Source organism: Oncorhynchus mykiss, chromosome 17, assembly GCF_013265735.2.
Source record: "Oncorhynchus mykiss isolate Arlee chromosome 17, USDA_OmykA_1.1, whole genome shotgun sequence".
NCBI classification, from domain to species: domain Eukaryota; kingdom Metazoa; phylum Chordata; class Actinopteri; order Salmoniformes; family Salmonidae; genus Oncorhynchus; species Oncorhynchus mykiss.
In genome coordinates, this window is record NC_048581.1 from 5,464,152 (window position 1) to 5,487,194 (window position 23,043).

At 40.9% G+C, this 23,043-nt stretch overlaps 3 protein-coding genes across 3 annotated transcripts in view; 1 reads left to right on the forward strand and 2 right to left on the reverse strand.

Moving 5' to 3' along the window:
• The window catches only part of LOC110494908 (zinc finger protein 721), a 317,665-nt gene that overhangs the window by 184,074 nt on the left and 110,548 nt on the right, over positions 1 to 23,043 (forward strand). The window lies entirely within an intron of this gene.
• LOC118940010 (zinc finger and SCAN domain-containing protein 2-like) lies at positions 7,097 to 10,129 on the reverse strand. Its single transcript, XM_036947947.1, has 2 exons — positions 9,330 to 10,129; positions 7,097 to 8,187 (listed from the first exon to the last, which is right to left on the reverse strand). The coding sequence occupies exons 1-2, from the start codon at positions 9,664 to 9,666 to the stop codon at positions 7,178 to 7,180; spliced, it is 1,347 nt and encodes a 448-aa protein (XP_036803842.1). The 5' UTR covers positions 9,667 to 10,129; the 3' UTR covers positions 7,097 to 7,177.
• Positions 16,654 to 21,315, reverse strand: LOC118940009 (zinc finger and SCAN domain-containing protein 2-like). The gene is made up of 2 exons (XM_036947940.1): positions 20,451 to 21,315; positions 16,654 to 18,622 (listed from the first exon to the last, which is right to left on the reverse strand). Exons 1-2 carry the CDS (start codon positions 20,989 to 20,991, stop codon positions 17,676 to 17,678), a joined length of 1,488 nt encoding a protein of 495 aa, XP_036803835.1. The 5' UTR covers positions 20,992 to 21,315; the 3' UTR covers positions 16,654 to 17,675.

Genomic DNA, 23,043 nt, shown 5'->3' on the forward strand with positions numbered 1-23,043 from the left:
TCTGGCAAATAATAATAATATCAAAATGAGAAAATACATTTTCTCTAACCCCTTACAGCCAATACTTTCCTCATCACAAGATAAGATAATTACTTTTTTTCATCCCAATGGGGAAATGTTGTTTTCTGCTCTGTGTATGTACAAACATGTCATCAAACATACAAAGGACATCAAGACAACTGCAGACAATAACTATGAGAATAAAAGATGAGCTTCTACTTCAGTCAAATTTATTGTAAAAAGCCTTTACATTTCTTACAAAATAATAAGTTGTTTTATTGTTAGATTAAACAAAGATGCCTACTCAATAACATGAATAACTATTTTAGTGGTGACTCAAATCTGTAGCCTATAGTACAGTACGGTGAGTGGTCTAGATAGCTAATTTAGAAACATCTGTAGCCTATAGTACAGTGAGTGGTCTAGATAGCTCATTTAGAAAAATGTAATATTATTATTATTCCCTTTTTAACATTACAAGTAATAATAGAAATCGACATCTCTGTCTAATTCCATCTCCATCTGTTTCTTTCTCGTAAGCCTTTCCCCATCCTGGAATCTGAGACTTTATGGGAATCTGTGGTAGAGAAGAAGAATGTATGACAATTTTGGCATAGACACTATACATTACCCCCTAGTTATCATCATCGTGATTTCTATCGTTTAGGCATATAGCTAGTTACCTAGCTAGTGTTTGTGTTATCCAGCTAGCAATAACAGTGTTTGGTAACAATACGTTTTTTAGCGTTTAGTTACATTGAAAAGGGGTAAACGTTACCCATAGTGTGTTGACAGAAGTAGCTAGCTAGCTAACGCTGACATGCTGGGTGTGTCTCACCTGGAGAACAAAGTTCAGGAAGGATAACACCATCGAGCCCAGCTAATGTTAGCCAGCTAGCTAGTAGCTACCATAGCATATTGTGCGAGCTTTAGCCAGCCAGTCAATGTTAAAATACAAAGTAAAATGTTCGAGTACTCAAATAACTTTGTGGTAATGAAAGCAAAAACAGATTTTTCTATTTTTTTTGCAAATGTATTGAAAAAAACAACACTATTTACATAAGTATTCAGACCCATTGTTATGAGACTCGAAATTGAGCTCAGGTGCAATCTGTTTCCATTGATCGTCCTTGAAACATTTCTACAACTTGGAGTCCACCTGTGGTAAATTAAATTGATTGGACATGATTTGGGAAGGCACACACCTGTCTATATAAGGTCCCACAGTTGACAGTTGACAGCAAGCCATGAGGTCGAAGGAATTGTCAATAGAGCTCCGAGACTGGTTCCTCGACACAATCCTATGGCACCATCCCTACAGTGAAGCATGGTGGTGGCACCATCCCTACGGTGAAGCATGGTGGTGGCACCATCCCTACGGTGAAGCATGATGGTGGCACCATCACTACGGTGAAGCATGGTGGTGGCACCATCCCTACGGTGAAGCATGGTGGTGGCACCATCCCTACGGTGAAGCATGGTGGTGGCACCATCACTACGGTGAAGAATGGTGGTGGCAGCATCATGCAATGCGGATGTTTTTCAGCGGCAGGGACTGAGAAACTAGTCAGGATCGAGGGAATGATGAACGGCGCAAAGTACAGAGACATCCTTGACGAAAACCTGCTCCATGGTGGTCAGGACCTCAGACGGGGGCGAACTCGATCGAACATCTCTGCAGAGACCTGAAAATAGCTGTGCAGTGACGCTGCCCATACAACATACCTGACACAGAGCTTGAGAGGATCCGCAGAGAAGAATGGGAGAACCTCCCCAAATACAGGTGTGCCAAGCTTGTAGCGTCATACCCAAGAAGGCTGTAATCGCCCACAAAGGTGCTTCAACAAAGTACTGAGTAAAGGGTCTGAATACTTATATAAAATGTAATAGTACTTTTTTTTTATACATTTGCAACATTTTCTAAACATCTGTTTTTGCTTTGTCATTATGGGGTATTGTGATGTCATTATGGGGTATTGTGATGTCATTATGGGGTATTGTGATGTCATTACGGGGTATTGTGTGTAGATTGATGAGGGGGGAAAAAACAATTTAATCCATTTTAGAATATCAAGCTCTAACGTAACAAAATACATTGTAATTCTCATCGTTATATTGTAATAAGACAATATTCACGTTGTCGGCCAGAAGGGTAGCTAATGTTAACAACGTCGAGGTAGCTAGCTAGTTCACTAGCTACTACACTATTACACAACTACTACACAACTACACTATTCACAATAGCTACCGTGAATTTCCCTGCCTGGTACAAGATAGCAATATGACGATAGCTTTAGTACATTAGCTATCATGCAGTGTGAAATAACACATTTCGACTATCATAGCTCTGCATTCATAGAAAATAACCTTGGCTTTTCAATCCTTTGCCCTTCTGACTCCTAGCTATACTAAGCTATCTAATGACATTACTGGGATGGTTCTATACTAAGCTATCTAATGACATTACTGGGATGGTTCTATACTAGTTACCTAATAACATTACTGGGATGGTTCTATACTAGTTACCTAATAACAGTACTGGGATGGTTCTATACTAGTTACCTAATAACATTACTGGGATGGTTCTATACTAGTTACCTAATAACATTACTGGGATGGTTCTATACTAGTTACCTAATAACATTACTGGGATGGTTCTATACTAGTTACCTAATAACACTACTGGGATGGTTCTATACTAGTTACCTAATAACATTACTGGGATGGTTCTATACTAGTTACCTAATAACATTACTGGGATGGTTCTATACTAGTTACCTAATAACATTACTGGGATGGTTCTATACTAGTTACCTAATAACATTACTGGGATGGTTCTATACTAGTTACCTAATAACATTACTGGGATGGTTCTATACTAGTTACCTAATAACAGTACTGGGATGGTTCTATACTAGTTACCTAATAACAGTACTGGGATGGTTCTATACTAGTTACCTAATAACATTACTGGGATGGTTCTATACTAGTTACCTAATAACATTACTGGGATGATTCTATACTAGTTACCTAATAACATTACTGGGATGGTTCTATACTAGTTACCTAATAACAGTACTGGGATGGTTCTATACTAGTTACCTAATAACAGTACTGGGATGGTTCTATACTAGTTACCTAATAACAGTACTGGGATGGTTCTATACTAGTTACCTAATAACAGTACTGGGATGGTTCTATACTAGTTACCTAATAACAGTACTGGGATGGTTCTATACTAGTTACCTAATAACAGTACTGGGATGGTTCTATACTAGTTACCTAATAACAGTACTGGGATGGTTCTATACTAGTTACCCAATAACAGTACTGGGATGGTTCTATACTAGTTACCTAATAACAGTACTGGGATGGTTCTATACTAGTTACCTAATAACATTACTGGGATGGTTCTATACTAGTTACCTAATAACATTACTGGGATGATTCTATACTAGTTACCTAATAACATTACTGGGATGGTTCTATACTAGTTACCTAATAACAGTACTGGGATGGTTCTATACTAGTTACCTAATAACAGTACTGGGATGGTTCTATACTAGTTACCTAATAACATTACTGGGATGGTTCTATACTAGTTACCTAATAACATTACTGGGATGATTCTATACTAGTTACCTAATAACATTACTGGGATGGTTCTATACTAGTTACCTAATAACATTACTGGGATGGTTCTATACTAGTTACCTAATAACATTACTGGGATGGTTCTATACTAGTTACCTAATGACAGTACTGGGATAGTTCTATACTAGTTACCTAATAACAGTACTGGGATGGTTCTATACTAGTTCTAATACTAGTTACCTAATGACATTACTGGGATGGTTCTATACTAGTTACATAATAACATTTCTGGGATGGTTCTATACTAGTTACCTAATAACATTACTGGGATGGTTCTATACTAGTTACCTAATAACAGTACAGGGATGGTTCTATACTAGTTCTAATACTAGTTACCTAATGACATTACTGGGATGGTTCTATACTAGTTACCTAATGACATTACTGGGATGGTTCTATACTAGTTACCTAATGACATTACTGGGAGGGTTCTATACTAGTTACCTAATAACATTACTGGGATGGTTCTATACTAGTTCTAATACTAGTTACCTAATAACAGTACTGGGATGGTTCTATACTAGTTACCTAATGACATTACTGGGATGGTTCTATACTAGTTACCTAATAACATTACTGGGATGGTTCTATACTAGTTACCTAATGACATTACTGGGATGGTTCTATACTAGTTACCTAATGACATTACTGGGATGGCCCCTTGGTTCTATACTAGTTACCTAATGACATTACTGGGATGGTTCTATACTAGTTACCTAATAACATTACTGGGATGGTTCTATAGTAGTAACCTAATGACATTACTGGGATGGCCCCTTGGTTCTATAGTAGTAACCTAATGACATTACAGGGATGGCCCCTTGGTTCTATACTAGTTACCTAATGACAGTACAGGGATGGCCCCTTGGTTCTATAGTAGTAACCTAATGACATTACTGGGATGGCCCCTTGGTTCTATAGTAGTAACCTAATGACATTACAGGGATGGCCCCTTGGTTCTATACTAGTTACCTAATGACAGTACAGGGATGGCCCCTTGGTTCTATAGTAGTAACCTAATGACATTACTGGGATGGCCCCTTGGTTCTATAGTAGTAACCTAATGACATTACTGGGATGGCCCCTTGGTTCTATAGTAGTTACCTAATAACACTACAGGGATGGCCCCTTGGTTCTATAGTAGTAACCTAATAACACTACAGGGATGGCCCCTTGGTTCTATAGTAGTAACCTAATAACACTACAGGGATGGCCCCTTGGTTCTATAGTAGTTACCTAATAACACTACAGGGATGGCCCCTTGGTTCTATAGTAGTAACCTAATAACACTACAGGGATGGCCCCTTGGTTCTATAGTAGTTACCTAATAACACTACAGGGAGGGCCCCTTGGTTCTATAGTAGTAACCTAATAACACTACAGGGAGGGCCCCTTGGTTCTATAGTAGTAACCTAATAACACTACAGGGAGGGCCCCTTGGTTCTATAGTAGTAACCTAATAACACTACAGGGATGGCCCCTTGGTTCTATAGTAGTTACCTAATAACACTACAGGGAGGGCCCCTTGGTTCTATACTAGTAACCTAATAACACTACAGGGAGGGCCCCTTGGTTCTATAGTAGTAACCTAATAACACTACAGGGATGGCCCCTTGGTTCTATAGTAGTAACCTAATGACATTACTGGGATGGCCCCTTGGTTCTATGAAGATGTTGTGTATGGATTGTAGAAGTGCTATACTCAACTCTTCTGCATGACAATCATTACTGGTTTATACATAGAAGCCCATGTAGTGAATAGTACAATACAATCCTAGTAACAGCCGTGGGCACTTTAGTTTTCTCCTGTAGGATTTCAGTTTTGAAGAGAGCCGCAGACCGCCCAGGGGCACAGGATGCAGAGAGAATTGGACCGGAAGACGTGTCCAACAAAGACAGTTTTGAAGAGAGCCGCAGACCGCCCAGGGGCACAGGATGCAGAGAGAATTGGACAGGAAGACGTATCCAACAAAGACAGTTTTGAAGAGAGCCGCAGACCGCCCAGGGGCACAGGATGCAGAGAGAATTGGCCAGGAAGACGTATCCAACAAAGCAGGATCAGTGAGTTAGCCTCACCTGGTGCTTAGGTTGTTATTTTATGTTTTTAGAAGATTTTTAAAAAAAATGGTCTGATTGACTCAATAACCAAGTTTAGATTTCCTAATGAGCCAGAAATGTCATAGTTATGTCTGGTTCTTTATCAAAGTTAAGATGGCTAGTCCTTATTGATCCTGCCTTGCAGTACACCCCTCTCAATATTATTATGTACATTATGAATAAATACTGTTGGAATAGGGATTTTTTAATATTTTTTTATTTACATGTAGATGTGACCAAATATTCCCTTAAAGCCACACTAAGATACATACGAAACTCAAATGTAAACAATAGATGATTTGTAGTGCTTGAAGAAGGAGGTCCACTCAGTCACACAGACACACACATAGACAACCCAGAGCCAGAGTTTGAAAAGGACCATTGAATCACAGAGATCGTACAAATTGAAACTGTCGCGCTCGCTATTAAAACTGACATACTTCATTTTTTCAATTCATGTCTTTAGATAAAAAAGACTTAACACATGTATTGTTGAATAGGCGTTTTTAAAAGGCCCAGTGCAGAGTCAGAAACGTGTGTTTTTACTGAGGTTGGAATAATACTGTGGAAATGATGATCATGTCCTTGCAGTGTAAGAGCTGTTTCAAAAGACCGCCTGAAATTTCAGCCAGTTTTGGAAGGATGACACGTTGGCGTTCTTGATATCCTCATCAGGCAGGTAATTAGTTATCAAATCAATATGAAAAACCTCTCTGTCAATAAGAGCTAGTTCAGTTGTTCCCTCCCCACTCAGTCCCATCACAATTCTTGCTTGAGAAATTGCTCTTTGCTAAGAAGTTATTTTGGTTTTGACCATTTGAAATTGAAAAACATTACAGTAAGGTACCTAAATATTACAGTAAGGTACCTAAATATTACAGTAAGGTACCTAAATATTACAGTAATGTACCTAAATATTACAGTAAGGTACCTAAATATTACAGTAAGGTACCTAAATATTACAGGAAGGTACCTAAATATTACAGTAAGGTACCTAAATATTACAGTAAGGTACCTAAATATTACAGGAAGGTACCTAAACATTACAGTAAGGTACCTAATTATTACCCAGAAATGATTTGATATCGAGATGTTTTTAAAAACAGGCTGCATTGGACCTTTAAAGCTAGAATCTTTAGTTTGCCCCGAAAATGATAGTTTAAACTATAATATGTTTTGAGGCTCACACAATGTGTGTTTACATTTACATTGTTTACAAAACATTGGTGCAAATCAAGCGTGTATTTTGGAATCTGAGTATGACAGTTGAACTAAGCTCATGAGGCATTTTATAAGTTATGTTCATCAAGAATCAATGAGTATCATTAATTTAGAAGTTTAAAAAAAAAAGTAGGCAGCAACTAAGGATTCTATCATCGAACCAAGTTGATTTTACGTGACATGAACAAAAACACAAAATTCTCAGTCAAAAACTTAAGTCAGAACACAGCTTCTTCATTCTCTCATGTGCTTTCAGGCACCATAACCGAGTAAAACTCTTTCCGCACCGGGAACAGTGGTACGGCTTCTCTCCCGTGTGCGTCCTCTCGTGCTCTTTTAGGCTCCCTAACTGGGTAAAACTCTTTCCACAATGAGAGCACAATGGTTTTTCGCCTGTGTGTATTTTTTCATGCGCTTTCAAATGACAACGCTGGATAAATCTCTTTCCACACTGAGAGCATTTGAAAGGCCTCTCTACAGAGTGTGTTCTCTCATGTTTTTTCAGGTCCCATGGTGATAAAAACACGTTTTCACACTGGGAGCATTGATACGGCTGCTCTACAGCGTGTGATCTTTTATGCCTTTTTAAGTTCCCTAAATGGGTAAAACTCTTTCCACACAGGGAGCAATAGTAAGGTTTCACTCCTGTGTGTGTCCTCTCGTGCTCTTTCAGTTGCCCTGGCCAGCTAAAACTCTTGCCACACTGGCAACAGAGGTATGGCTTCTCCCCTGTGTGTGTTCTCTTATGTGACTTCAGGGCTCCTGATGAAACATATCTATTTTCACACTGGGAGCAGTGGTAGGGCTTCTCCCCTGTATGCGTCATTTCATGCATTTTCAGTTTCCTTAACTGGATAAAACCTTTTCCACATTGGGAGCAGTAATAAGACTTCTCCCCTGTGTGCGTTCTCTTGTGTTCTTTCAGGTGGCTTAACCGGATAAAACTCTTTCCACACTGGGAGCAGTGATGAGGTTTTTCTCCTGTGTGTGTCCTCACATGTTCTTTTAGGTTCCAGAACCTTGTAAAACTCTTTCCACACTGGGAACATTGGTAGGGCTTTTCTCCTGTGTGTGTAATCTCATGGTTTTTAAGGCTCCCTAACTTGGTAAAACTCTTTCCACATTGGGAAGAGTGGCGTCGTCTTGCTGGTTTGGATGTCTCTGGTTCTTCTGAAAGACGCTTTTCGCTGTCAGAGTGAGAGTCTTGTCTCTCTCCTGCCAAAGACAAATAAATAGAGCATTTAGTTAAATACTAAACTGAAGACCTAAAACAAACCTGAATGATACCTAGGGTTCAATCCAGACTCGGTCTCTCAAAATCCTGAGTTCAGTTTGAAGAACATTCTAGAACATCCTGGTTGGGTTCTAGAATGCGTGGCTATATTTGAAATTAACGGACTTCTTTTCAAATAATTGTCAACACATAGCCCAATGTTAAGGTGTGGCCACAACTATCCAAGAGACTGTGCGTGAGGAAATTACCTCTGCCCTCCACTTGCAATTAAGACCGATAAATTAATCTCTTGCAGTGATCCACTTCTAAAGTGGATACCTACTAAGTCTCGCAATGAACTCAAAATGGCATTGGTACTCGAGGGTATTGGATAACATGAATAAAGCCAAATCATCTGGATCGGACGGTATTCCTACTGAGGTCTATTTAAAAATGTTGGTATCAATATTTAGACTTTGGTACTTTCTTTGCTTTCAGGCCCCTGGGGAAGGGGTGTTATGGGGGGGGGGCTCCGGTAATTTTTTGGGGGAGGTGTAAGGGGGCTGATAAACTGGGGGGGCTAGGTGGGGAGGGAAACATGGTTTCTGGCTGTGGAGGGAGGATGAGGGCAGGTGGGGACTGAGGGGGGTAATGGGTTGGTTATCTTTTTATGCAACTCTTTAATTGTTATTTTTTGTTCTGTAAAAACTCAGTCAGATTGTCTGTTTGTAACAAAATAAAAAGTTTGGGCGCAAAAAAAAAAGAAACAGTCATAATAATATTAATAATGTGGAGTTTCAACTCTAATCTTGTTCTCATGGAATGTCATGATGTCATAATCAGAGCTCTGTAATAATAGATAATGTCATGTTTATAGGCTGAGCAGAGCTCTGTAATAATAGATAATGGCATGTTTACAGGCTGAGCAGAGCTCTATTATAATATATATTGATGACTAATGTCATTGGATGCATTCGATCCATTGTTTACGTTTTGTTAGTGGCCCACTGTTTAATGGTGTACACGTCTTACATTGTAGCTTTAATAATTCCCACAGTAGACGTATTGAAGTATCGAACTTCAGTGGAATGCCCCTTTATAACCACACATTGATTTGCGCCCCTGTTGTTAAGATAGTACTCACTGGTGTTAATCAGATCTCCATTCTTCTCTTCTTCCTCCTCTATAACTGTGCCAGTAATCTCATCCTCCTCCTCTTTCACTTTTTCAACTGCATCCTCCTCTTCTTTCACTGTAACGCCTTCCTCTTTCACTCTGAACGCGTCTTCCTCTTCTTCAACAGTAACATCCACCTCCTCTTTCACTGAAACGTCTTCCTCTTTCACTGTAACAGCCTCACCCCCTACTTCCTTTTTAACCGTGACAGCCTCCTCTTCCTTATCCTCTTTCACGGGAGCTTCTTTCTCCGTCCAGCAGACCTCCTCTTCTTTAGCAGGTGGGGTGTAGGATAGTGAACTCATGGTCGGGAACGTTAGACTATCCTAGTGCTAACTAAAACAGCTAGCTAGCTGACAACGTAAATATTAAAGTAACTAGTAAATTCGCAGACAGTGTGTTTAAAACACCGAGGTTAATATACACACAAATTGTCTAAATATTACCGGTTTTATGTTTGCTAGCGAACAACCGATGTGGTTCAATCAGTAGCCTAGTTGTCCTTGTTGAAGAAATGTCGCGTCCCGTCCACTAGAATATACGTCACGCAACGAGCGTCAGCTGAAAGACTCCCATCGCCATCTGTTGACTGGAGTGGGTACCGCAGTTAATAAGGAAAATATTCACCACATTGTTTATACTGGCTAAAATATAAAATTAACTGATATGTTTTCTCTTACTTCCTACAGGTAATACTTTCCTACACACACATATATAGAAGCTGAATATAAAATACATATAAACTGAACAAAAATATAGACACAAAGTGTAAAGTGTTGGTTCCGTGTTTCATGAGCTGAAATAAAAGATATCAGAAATGTTCCATATACACAAAAAGCTGAACATTTCTCCTTTGTTAACAAAACGAAGGAGCTGATTGTGGACTTCAGGAGACAGCAGAGGGAGCACGCCCCCCATCCACATCGACGGGACAGGAGACAGCAGAGGGAGCAGGCCTCCATCCACATCGACAGGACAGGAGACAGCAGAGGGAGCACGCCTCCATCCACATCGACAGGACAGGAGACAGCAGAGGGAGCACGCCTCCATCCACATCGACAGGACAGGAGACAGCAGAGGGAGCACGCCCCCATCCACATCGACAGGACAGGAGACAGCAGAGGGAGCACGCCCCCATCCACATCGACAGGACAGGAGACAGCAGAGGGAGCAGGCCTCCATCCACATCGACAGGACAGGAGACAGCAGAGGGAGCACGCCCCCATCCACATCGACAGGACAGGAGACAGCAGAGGGAGCACGCCCCCATCCACATCGACAGGACAGGAGACAGCAGAGGGAGCACGCCCCCATCCACATCGACGGGACTACAATGGAGAAGGCGGAAAAGCTTCAAGTTCCTCGGCGTACACATCTCTGACAATCTGAAATGGTCCACCCACACAGACAACGTGGCTGAAAATGTTTGGCTTGGCCCCCAAGACCATCACATTTTACAGATGCACCATTGAGAGCATTTCGTTTCGGTACGGCAACAGCACCGTCCGCAACCCTCTCCAGAGGGCGGTGCGGTCTGCCCAAAGCATCACCGGGGGCACACTGCCTGCCCTGCAGGACACCTACAGCACCCGATGTCACAGGAAGGCCAAAAAGACCATCAACCACCTGAACCACGGCCTGTTCACCCCGTTATCATCCAGAAAGCAAAGTCAGTAGAGGTGCATCAAAGCTGAGAGACTGAAAAACAGCTTCTATCTCAAGGCCGTCAGACTGTTAAATAGCCATCACTTACCGGCCTGCACCCAATACCCTGCCCTGAACCTAGTCACTGTCACTACCCGGCTACCACCCAGTTACTCATCCCTGCACATTAGAGGCTGCTGCCCTGTGAAACATAGACATGGAATCACTGGCCACTTTAACAATGTTTACACACTGTTTTACTAATTTCATATGTATATACTGTAATCTACTGTATTCTACTGTATATGCTGTATTCTACTGTATTCTACTGTATATACTGTATTCTACTGTATTCTACTGTATATACTGTATTCTACTGTATTCTACTGTATTCTACTGTATATACTGTATTCTACTGTATATACTGTATTCTACTGTATTCTACCGTATATACTGTATTCTACTGTATTCTACTGTATTCTACTGTATATACTGTAATCTACTGTATTCTACTGTATTCTACTCAATGCCACTCCAACATTGCTTGTCCTAATATTTATATATTTCTGTAATTCCATTATTTTACTTAAAATATGAGTGTATTGTTGTGAATCGTTAGATACTACTGCACTGGTGGATCGAGGAACACAAGCATTTCGCTACACCCGCAATAACAGCTGCTTAATATGTGTTCTGACCAATAACAGCTGCTTAATATGTGTTCTGACCAATAACAGCTGCTTAATATGTGTTCTGACCAATAACAGCTGCTTAATATGTGTTCTGACCAATAACAGCTGCTTAATATGTGTTCTGACCAATCAAATTTGATTTAATTTGAAGATAATCCATCCAAAGAGTTCCTGCCTGATACAGGTAATTAAAATGATATCACACACATACTGATACAGGTAATTAAAATGATATCACACACATACTGATACAGGTCATTAAAATGATATCACACACATACTGATACAGGTCATTAAAATGATATCACACACATACTGATACGGGTAATTAAAATGATATCACACACATACTGATACAGGTAATTAAAATTATATCACACACATACTGATACAGGTAATTAAAATGATATCACACACATACTGATACGGGTAATTAAAATGATATCACACACATACTGATACAGGTAATTAAAATGATATCACACACATACTGATACGGGTAATTAAAATGATATCACACACATACTGATACAGGTAATTAAAATGATATCACACACATACTGATACGGGTAATTAAAATGATATCACACACATACTGATACAGGTAATTAAAATGATATCACACACATACTGATACGGGTAATTAAAATGATATCACACACATACTGATACAGGTAATTAAAATGATATCACACACATACTGATACAGGTAATTAAAATGATATCACACACATACTGATACGGGTAATTAAAATGATATCACACACATACTGATACGGGTAATTAAAATGATATCACACACATACTGATACGGGTAATTAAAATGATATCACACACATACTGATACGGGTAATTAAAATTATATCACACACATACTGATACAGGTAATTAAAATGATATCACACACATACTGATACGGGTAAATAAAATGATATCACACACATACTGATACGGGTAATTAAAATGATATCACACACATACTGATACAGGTAATTAAAATGATATCACACACATACTGATACAGGTAATTAAAATGATATCACACACATACTGATACAGGTCATTAAAATGATATCACACACATACTGATACAGGTAATTAAAATGATATCACACACATACTGATACAGGTAATTAAAATGATATCACACACATACTGATACAGGTAATTAAAATGATATCACATACATACTTATGTGTGCAGGCACTAAGTCATTCTGTCTCACACACACACACCTGCTTTAGGTTCCAGCAGGCCTGGTTCTATTTGACCCTAATAAATTTGAAGTTTTCAGAGCAAAAAATATATACATGTTTTTTTAATTACTGTAAAAACACCAGGAAATCAGCTCCAAGTGATTTTAATGTAAAACATCTGTTCCCAAGTATTCCAGTGGATGATAGAGAGACACGTGATCGTATATAAAATGTAAAGCAAGGTTTTAAATTATTATGTTTTAGTCAAACATCATATCTGTCTGGGCTTCTTGAGTCAATTTTCCGTCTACAAATGATTTGTGATTATGTTTCCGGCCCCGCGACCAATCCACTCCTGAAACAAATCGTCCCGCAGCTGAATCTAGTTGAAGTTCCCTGGTGTATAGGTCAGACTTTGTCATGAAAATAATATTTCAGATTTGCTGAGCACACCTCTCTCTGCCAGCCACACCACCACCACTGCCCTTGACATGCTGCTCCACTGAGCCCATCAAGAGATGAGGTTCCCGTCTTCATCTTGGACCACGGCCAATGGACAGAGCCCATTAGAGCTGACAGTGATGTCCTACTGGTCAAGCACCACGGGGAGGAAGAGATCCTGAAGTGGGTGGATCTACTCTGCTCTTAACACCATCTTACCAGCCCAGAGAAGCTCCTAGAGACACACAGCTGTGGTATTATGTTACTGCAGAGAGTGAAACGATCAGTGTCCCAGTCACGCCCCCCACCCCCTGCCACAGCATTACTAATTCAACAATACCATCTGAGGATTTTACTGCCGCTGCCTTCTATCAATGGGAGCTGGAGGCCTTGAGGCAGAGGGAGGCAGTGGGAGGCAGAGGGAGGCAGATGGAGACAGAGGGAGGCCTTGAAGCAGAGGGAGGCAGAGGGAGGTAGTGGGAGGCAGAGGGAGGCAGTGGGAGGCAGAGGGAGGCAGAGGGAGTCAGAGGGAGGCAGTGGGAGGCAGAGGGAGGCCTTGAAGCAGAGGGAGGCAGTGGGAGGCAGAGGGAGGCCTTGAAGCAGAGGGAGGCAGAGGGAGGTCTTGAAGCAGAGGGAGGCGGAGGGAGGCAGAGGGAGGCAGTGGGAGGCAGTGGGAGGTGGAGGGAGGGAGTGAGAGGTGGAGGGAGGCAGAGGGAGGCAGTGGGAGGTGGAGGGAGGCAGTGGGAGGTAGAGGGAGGCAGAGGGAGGCAGTGGGAGGCGGAGGGAGGCAGAGGGAGGCAGTGGGATGTGGAGGGAGGCAGAGGGAGGCGGTGGGAGGTGGAGGGAGGCAGTGGGAGGTGGAAGGAGGCAGTGGGAGGCAGTGGGAGGCAGAGGGAGACAGAGGGAGGCCTTGAAGTAGAGGGAGGCAGTGGGAGGCAGTGGGAGGTGGAGGGAGGCAGTGGGAGGCAGAGAGAGGCAGAGGGAGGCCTTGAAGCAGAGGGAGGCAGTGGGAGGCGGAGGGAGGCAGAGGGAGGCAGAGGGAGGCCTTGAAGCAGAGGGAGGCAGTGAGGAAGAAGCAAACAGAGGAACGAGAAAATCCTCAGAGCAGCATCCCTCCGGCCGTCTGTACAGGTTCTGCCACCAGCCGCTGAAACAAGGCCCCAACAGCCATCTGTACAGGTTCTGCGACCAGCCGCTGAAACAAGGCCCCAACAGCCCCAACACACATACCGGCTTTCCTGGAGTGACAGGAAAATACCTACTGCCGAGCCAAAGTGTTTTCCCTGTACCTGGCACAGGGCATTGGAGGGAGCTCCAACAGTCTGCCTTTCAATGAGACTGAAAAGGTAGAGATGGGTGGAGGAGGAGGAGGAGGAGCTGAAAAATCTATTTCCATTGATAGAAGGTTGTTTGGACTGTTGTTTGGTTTGCATTTATTCCCCCCAAGGTACTGTCCATTCTGTTACATGACTGAAATTGTCATTATTACAAATAAAATCAAATAAAAATGTTTTAAACATTTTTTTTAATGTAATTGGCCGATTAATCGGCATCGGCTTTTTTGGTCCTCCAATAATCAGTATCGGTATCGGCGTTGAAAAATCATAATCGGTCGAGCTCTAGTTCACACAACTATTAGCGTCGTAGCTCTTATTGCAGGACTTTGACTGTGGGAAATCAACTCAGTTGTGAACATTTCATGGGCCTCTCAGATCCATAGGCAAGGCTGAACAATGTTATATCATGGACCTCCACAGTGCAATGTCAACTGATGACATTTGTTTTGGGGGGGGGGGGGGTAAATTAACAAATTATTGTCTTTTGTTGTATTTATACAACATTCCAAACATAATCTGGTCCAAATATGGAGTGATTCCACTATATGAATCTGTTTGCTTCCGTTTCAAATGCAGGACTTTTATTTTGAAGGCCAACCGCAAATTCTACTATTGAGCAAAGCGCTGTGACATTGATCAACCACAGACAGACAGACATTGGCTTGACACCACCTCATTATCATATTGGTGTGTTAGTTACCACAGACACAGACAGACATTGGCTTGACACCACCTCATTATCATATTGGTGTGTTAGTTACCACAGACACACAGACATTGGCTTGACACCACCTCATTATCATATTGGTGTGTTAGTTACCACAGACACAGACAGACATTGGCTTGACACCACCTCATTATCATATTGGTGTGTTAGTTACCACAGACACACAGACATTGGCTTGACACCACCTCATTATCATATTGGTGTGTTAGTTACCACAGACACACAGACATTGGCTTGACACCACCTCATTATCATATTGGTGTGTTAGTTACCACAGACACAGACAGACATTGGCTTGACACCACCTCATTATCATATTGGTGTGTTAGTTACCACAGACACAGACAGACATTGGCTTGACACCACCTCATTATCATATTGGTGTGTTAGTTACCACAGACACAGACAGACATTGGCTTGACACCACCTCATTATCATATTGGTGTGTTAGTTACCACAGACACAGACAGACATTGGCTTGACACCACCTCATTATCATATTGGTGTGTTAGTTACCACAGACAGACAGACATTGGCTTGACACCACCTCATTATCATATTGGTGTGTTAGTTACCACAGACAGACAGACATTGGCTTGACACCACCTCATTATCATATTGGTGTGTTAGTTACCACAGACACAGACAGACATTGGCTTGACACCACCTCATTATCATATTGGTGTGTTAGTTACCACAGACACACAGACATTGGCTTGACACCACCTCATTATCATATTGGTGTGTTAGTTACCACAGACACAGACAGACATTGGCTTGACACCACCTCATTATCATATTGGTGTGTTAGTTACCACAGACACACAGACATTGGCTTGACACCACCTCATTATCATATTGGTGTGTTAGTTACCACAGACACAGACAGACATTGGCTTGACACCACCTCGTTATCATATTGGTGTGTTAGTTACCACAGACACACAGACAGACATTGGCTTGACACCACCTCATTATCATATTGGTGTGTTAGTTACCACAGACAGACAGACATTGGCTTGACACCACCTCATTATCATATTGGTGTGTTAGTTACCACAGACACAGACAGACATTGGCTTGACACCACCTCATTATCATATTGGTGTGTTAGTTACCACAGACACACAGACATTGGCTTGACACCACCTCATTATCATATTGGTGTGTTAGTTACCACAGACACAGACAGACATTGGCTTGACACCACCTCGTTATCATATTGGAGGAAGAAACACAGACATTAATAAATATATCAGATGAATAACATTTATTGGAGATTGAAGAATTAGATAATAGATCATTACGGCAGGTTTTGTCCTCGTGATTCACAATTGATTATTTTGAGTCACCAGAATCCTAACTAATACAAATGGCGAAGTGAATCACTTGTTTGCAAAAAAAACAAACAAAAAAAAACCAGTTTAAATGAATTGTCCAAAAAAAGTGAATAAACTTTGCATGGCCTTAACCTGCATGTGACGGTGGAACGTTTTTGGGACATGACGAAAACATGATTAAATGCTAACAGCTAAACAGTTAACTAGCATGAATAAATGCTAACAGCTAACTAGCATGAATAAATGCTAACAGCTAAACAGTTAACTAGCATGAATAAATGCTAACAGCTAAACAGTTAACTAGCATGAACAAATGCTAACAGCACTTGAGGCCCACTCCACAGTGTCTTGTCTCTCTCCCCTTGAGGCCCACTCCACAGTGTACGTGCAGGTGATGCGGTCACACAGCATTAAAGCATTCTGATCCTGGTTGATATGGTGATTTGTATGTGATTAATAAACATATTTACAAACTATGCCTAAATAAATGGCTAACAGAAGTTCAATTAATTTCCATTGACTTTTTGAAAACACAACAACAACAACAAATGCATGACATCTCCCAGATTTTCCTGACCGATCCAACCCAGGAACACACATTCTCAGTTGAAAAAAAGTGTGGGAGCACTGTGTGTTATGAGATGTGAAAAATCTCTTTCCACACTGGGAGCAGTGGTACGGCATCTTCCCGGTGTGTGTTCCGTCGTGGTCTTTCAGGTTCCCTAACTACGTATAAATACCTTTCCACACTGGGAGGAAGATATATTTATCTTGTGTCTTGTCTGTATTGAGTTTATTCCATCGAGGATCACGTTGGAAACAAGTGATTTTCACTTTAGCGCGTTACCCCCTGGGTTGTACTCGTACTCAGTGCATCTTTTCCCCCTAATAAATCCATCACTTGTTGTTAATGGATGTATTTTCTAACCGTTTCTTTTCACACTGGGAGCATTGGAAATGCTGATCTCCTGTGTGTAATTTTGTGTGTTTTTAGTGTGCTTAACCTGGTAAAACCCTTTCCACACTGAGAGCATTGGAACGGTTTTTCTCCTGTGTGTGTTGTCATGTGATCTTTCAGATGTGATGACTGGATGAATCTCTTTCCACACTGAGAGCATTGGAACGGCCTCTGCCTCTCTACTAAATGGGTTCTTTCATGTGATTTAAGGTCCCTTAATGCGGAAAAGGTATTTTGACACTGGGAGCAGCGATATGGCTTCTCTCCAGTGTGTGTCCTCTCATGCGTTTTCATGGACCCTAACTGGGTAAAAGTCTTTCCACACAGGGAGCAGTGGAAATTATTCTCTCTTGTATGTGTCCTCTCGTGTTTTTTCAGGGCCCCTAACTGGGTAAAACTCTTTCTACACAAGGAGCAGTGAAAATTCTTCTCTCCAGTGTGTGTTCTCTCATGTGTTTTCAGGGCCCCTAACTGGGTAAAATGCTTTCCACACAGGGAGCAGTGAAAAGGCTTCTCTCCTGTGTGTATTCGCTCATGCGTTTTCAGGGACCCTATCCGGGTAAAACTCTTTCCACACAGGGTGCAGTGAAAATGCTTCTCTCCTGTGTGCGTCCTCTCATGTATTTTCAGGGCAGCTAACTGGGTAAAACTCTTTCCACACAGAGAGCAGTGGAAAGGCTTCTCTCCTGTGTGTATTCTCTCATGCATTTTCAGATTCCCTAACTGAGTAAAACTCTTTCCGCACTGTGAGCAGTGGTAAGGCTTTTCTCCTGTGTGTACTCTTTGATGAACTTTTAGACTCCTTAAATTAATAAAACTCTTTCCACAATGGGAGCAGTGGTGTGGTCTCGCTGGTTTGGCCATCTTTGGGTCTGGTTGCCCTGAAGGACTCTTTCTTCTGTCCGAGTGAGAGTCGGGTCTCGCTCCTGCCAAAGACAAAAAAAGTATTTAGTTGAATATGGATGGATTTTTGACTATACAGTGTTTGTTACAGTTACAAGGTTATATTTGGGGTTCTGAGGGGTAATACTACGACACTAGAGAGATCTAGTCAGGGTTTTCTAAAGCTAGCCAGCTTCAGTTAGCTTCACATTCCAGCTCAGGCTTCATCCCATATTATAAAGGTGAATATTGATCCTGCAGCTGCCATGCACAAAGACCATAACACAAACAACTTTTAATGAATTTTTCTGAATAGCTGGTTAACATTTGCTGTACTCCTATTGTTGTTAATTAGTTCAACTTGTCTTTCAAAAGCCTGCCTAAAGACCGTTTCTAATCTTTCTAATCTCTAATCTACTCTTGTATTAGAAAGGTACAGGTGGTGAAACCCCCCCAAAAAAACAGAATCACCTGGATGAAGGAAGGACAACAATATGACACCCCGGCCCGAACTGCCACGAGTATTCGGCCAGTAGTCATCTTCTTGTCCTTCATTTGTTTGCCCAGATCTTCTATGCTTGATATCCTTAAACCCTGATCTTCTTCTTCTTCTTCTCTTTCTGCATCAACAACTACCTGTCTACTTTCAACGTGCTGCAGAGAGTACAGAGGTTTCTAGTTGTTCTTAATGATTTAATCTTGGTAAAGGCCACTATGAATTATAGGCATAACTGTACTTTAATCTGAAGTAAAGACATTCATGCTCAGGTTTATATCAACACACAATCTCCATGTGTTTCAATGCAAACTGGGCTTAATAGGAGCAACCTGGGCTTAATAGGAGCAACCTGGGCTTAATAGGAGCATAATGGGCTTAATAGGAGCAACCGATAAAGGCCACTATGAATAATATGGATAACTGTAGTTTGAGTACTTTAATCAACTTAAATCTGAAGAAAAAAACATTTATGCTCAGGTTTATTGATTATTAGGTGATAAACACAATCTCCATGTGTTTCAATGCAAACTGGGCTTAATTGGAACGGCAATGATTTATGGTATAAAAAAATACAGAATAGCAAAAATGTACTTCAAATATTTGGAAACCATTGGTCTGGGGTATAAATATACACGATATATTACAACATTATTCAAAGTTAGTATTGATCGTATTGAACAATATTTATTTATTTTGATTTCCATTTTGTATAGCTTTTGTGCTACTGTACTTCAGGACAAGTCTCAATGTTCTTGAGTGGTCCTGCCAGAGCCCAGACTTGAGCCCGATCTAACATCTCTGGAGAGACCTGAAAATAACTGTGCAGCAAACGCTCCCCCATCAAACCTGACAGAGCTTGAGAGGATCTGCAGAGAAGAATGGGAGAAACTCCCCAAATACAGGTGTGCCAAGCTTGTAGGGTCATACCCAAGAAGACTCGAGGCTGTAATCACTGCCAAAAGGTGCTTCAACAAAGTACTGAGTAAAAGGTCTGAATACTTATGTAAATGTGATATTTCCTGTTTTTTATAAATACATTTACTAAAAATAAATATAAAACAGTTTTTGCTTTGTCATCATTGGGTATTGTGTGTAAAAATATTTAAGCAATTTTATAACAAGGCTGTAAGAGTTAGTTGAAGTAAGTTCATTGAGCATTTATCAGTTATATTCTCCAATAAGCAATAGCTAGGCCTATATATTATTAATTAAAAAGTCAAAAAATGCATGTACCAATGGCAGATTGCCCTTGAACAATGTCTTCAGTCCTGAATACCCCATTGAAGTATAGTAGTATTCAGTAGAACGCCTATTTAAAACATATTAGTTCACAAGTGCAAAGTTTGTGTCCCTGTTTTTAAGACAATACTCACTGGTGCTAATCCGATCTTCAGTCTCCTCTTCCTCTCCTTCCTCCTCCTCTTTCACTCCCAAAATGTCTCCCTCCTCTTTTACTGAGATAGCCTCCTCTTTCACTCTAAAAGGTTCTTTCTCTAATTTCATTACAACATCCTCTTCTTTCAATGTGATAGCCTCTTCCTCCTTTTTCATTATCGAAGCTTCTACCTCCTCCTCTTCCACTGTGACAGCCTTTATCCCCTCCTCTTCTTCCACCTTCACTCCAATGGGTTCTTTCTGTTCTTTCACTGTAACATAATCCTCCTCTTTTAATATAAGAGCCTCCTCTTCTACTCCAAAGGGTTCTTTCTCTTCTTTCACTACAACATCTTCCTCTTTCAATGCGATGCTGATATACTCCTCTTCCTCCTTTTTAATTCTGAAAGCTTCTTCCTCTACTTTCAATGAGATATCTTCCTCTTCTTCTTTTATGACAACGTTCAGGCCGAGAGATTCTTTATCCGTCCAACATATCGCCTCTTCTTTAGCTGGGGGCGAGTAGCTTAAAGAGCTCATGGTTGTGGATGCTAGCTAGCTAGTTAGCATTAGCGACTAGCCGAGTGCTAGGCTCAGAACAAGTGTGCAAATGTAACAAGTACATTACGTTAAAGTTAACCAGTAGATACCTCAACAGAACTGTTTTTAAAACAACGAGATGAATATTCACAAAAGTGGTCTAAAGAGCTTCAATGTTTCGGTTGCATGTTGGCTAGCAAGCTACCGAGGTGTTTTAAACAGGAGCCGTGTTGTGGTTCTTGAGCGTCCTGTCCACTAGATTATACGTCACGCAAGAAGCATCACCTGAAAGATTCACGTCGCCATCTGCTGCCTGGAGTTTAATTAAGCAATTTGGCAGCGGTTATGGCTGTGAGTCTTTCTGGAAAAATCTCTAAGAGCTCGTTGTCCATTTTTTTTTTTACATTCTTCAAGCTCTGTCAAATTGGTTGTTAATCATTGCTAATGAACCATTTCCAGGCCTTGCCATAGATTTTCAAGTAGATTTAAGTCAAAACTGTAATCGGTCAATCAGGAACACTCACTGTCTTCTTAGTAAGCAACCCCAGTGTAGATTTGGCCTTGTGTTTTAGGTTGTTGTCCTGTTGATATGTGAATTAATCTCCCAGTGTCTGGTGGAAAGCAGACTGAACCAGGTTTTCCTCTAGGATTTTGCCTGTGTTTAGCTCCATTCAGTTCGTTTTTTTATTCTGAAAAACTCCCCAGTCCTTAACGCTTACAAGCATACCCATAACATGATGCAGCCACCACTATGATTGAAAATATGGAGAGTGGTACTCAGATTTACCTCGACCACAACACTTTTTTGTATTCAGGACAAAAAGTGAATTGCTTTGCCACATGTTTTGCAGTATTACTTTAGTGGCTTGTTGCAAATAGGATGCGTGTTTTGGAATATTTATAAATATTTTTTAAATATTTGTATGCTGTACAGACTTCCTTGTTTTCACTCTGCCAATTAGGTGAGTATTGTAGAGAACTACAATGTTGTTGATCCATCCTCAGTTCTCCTATCACAGCTATAAAACAGATACAAAGTTTTAAAGTCACCATTGGCCTCATGGTGAAATCCCTGAGCGGTTTCCTTCCTCTCCAGCAACTGAGTTAGGAAGGACGTCTGTATCTTTTGTAGTGACTGGGTGTATTGATACACCCTCCAAAGTGCAATTAATAACTTCACCTCAAAGGGACATTCAATCTCAGATGTTTTTTGTTTTTTTTCCTCTCTACCAATAGGTGTCCTTCTTTGTGAGGTATTGGTTGAATCTGTGATGTAAATTCACTCCTTGACTGAGGGACCTTACAGATAATTGTATGTGTGGGGTACGGAGATGAGGTAGTCATTCAAAAATCATGTTAAACACTATTATTGCACACAGTGAGTCCATGCAATTTATTATGTGACTTGTTAAGCAAATGATTACTCCCGAACTTATTTAGGCTTTAGGCTCCTTGCCATAACAAAGGAGTTGAATACTTATTGACTCAAGACATTTCAGATTTCATTATTTATTTATTTATTTTGTTCGATTTTTTATTATTATTGAATATCCGAAACATACAATATACTTGCAGTGAAGCCGATCAGCAACTACATCACACCAGTCATCCAACAGACTCCCATTCAGAGCGACACACAGAAGCATCCAGGGTCAATGCCCTGCTCAAGGGGCATGTTGACTGATCTACCACCAGGCCAAAAAAACGTGAACCTGAACCCTCCAAGATCCCCCCCCACAGTGCCCCAATAGCTGTCCCTCAACCATCCGAGACCCCTCCCACAATCCCCCCCCCAAAAGAATAATAAATAATAAAAAATAATAATTAACAATTAATTCCATTCCCCAAGAACCCCCACAATGCACCAACAACCAAGAGAAAGAGAAAAAAGAAAAAGACAGAAGAAAACAGCAAACAACAATGCAAAAAAATTATATATATTAAAAACAAAATATATCAAGGACAACAAAAACCATAACAGCAATGCCAACTGTATATGTTTGGGTGCATGTCTGGCACTATTACATGTATGTGTGTGTTCTTGCACAGTGG

Bases quoted from the DNA above. Each gene is read 5' to 3' on its own strand.
- LOC118940010 (XM_036947947.1), bottom strand. From the start codon at position 9,666: ATGAGTTCACTATCCTACACCCCACCTGCTAAAGAAGAGGAGGTCTGC. The intron at 8,188-9,329 runs GTGAGTACTATC...TGTCTTTGGCAG, and splicing joins TGGAGATCTGATTAACACCA to GAGAGAGACAAGACTCTCAC.
- LOC118940009 (XM_036947940.1), bottom strand. From the start codon at position 20,991: ATGAGCTCTTTAAGCTACTCGCCCCCAGCTAAAGAAGAGGCGATATGT. The intron at 18,623-20,450 runs GTGAGTATTGTC...TGTCTTTGGCAG, and splicing joins TGAAGATCGGATTAGCACCA to GAGCGAGACCCGACTCTCAC.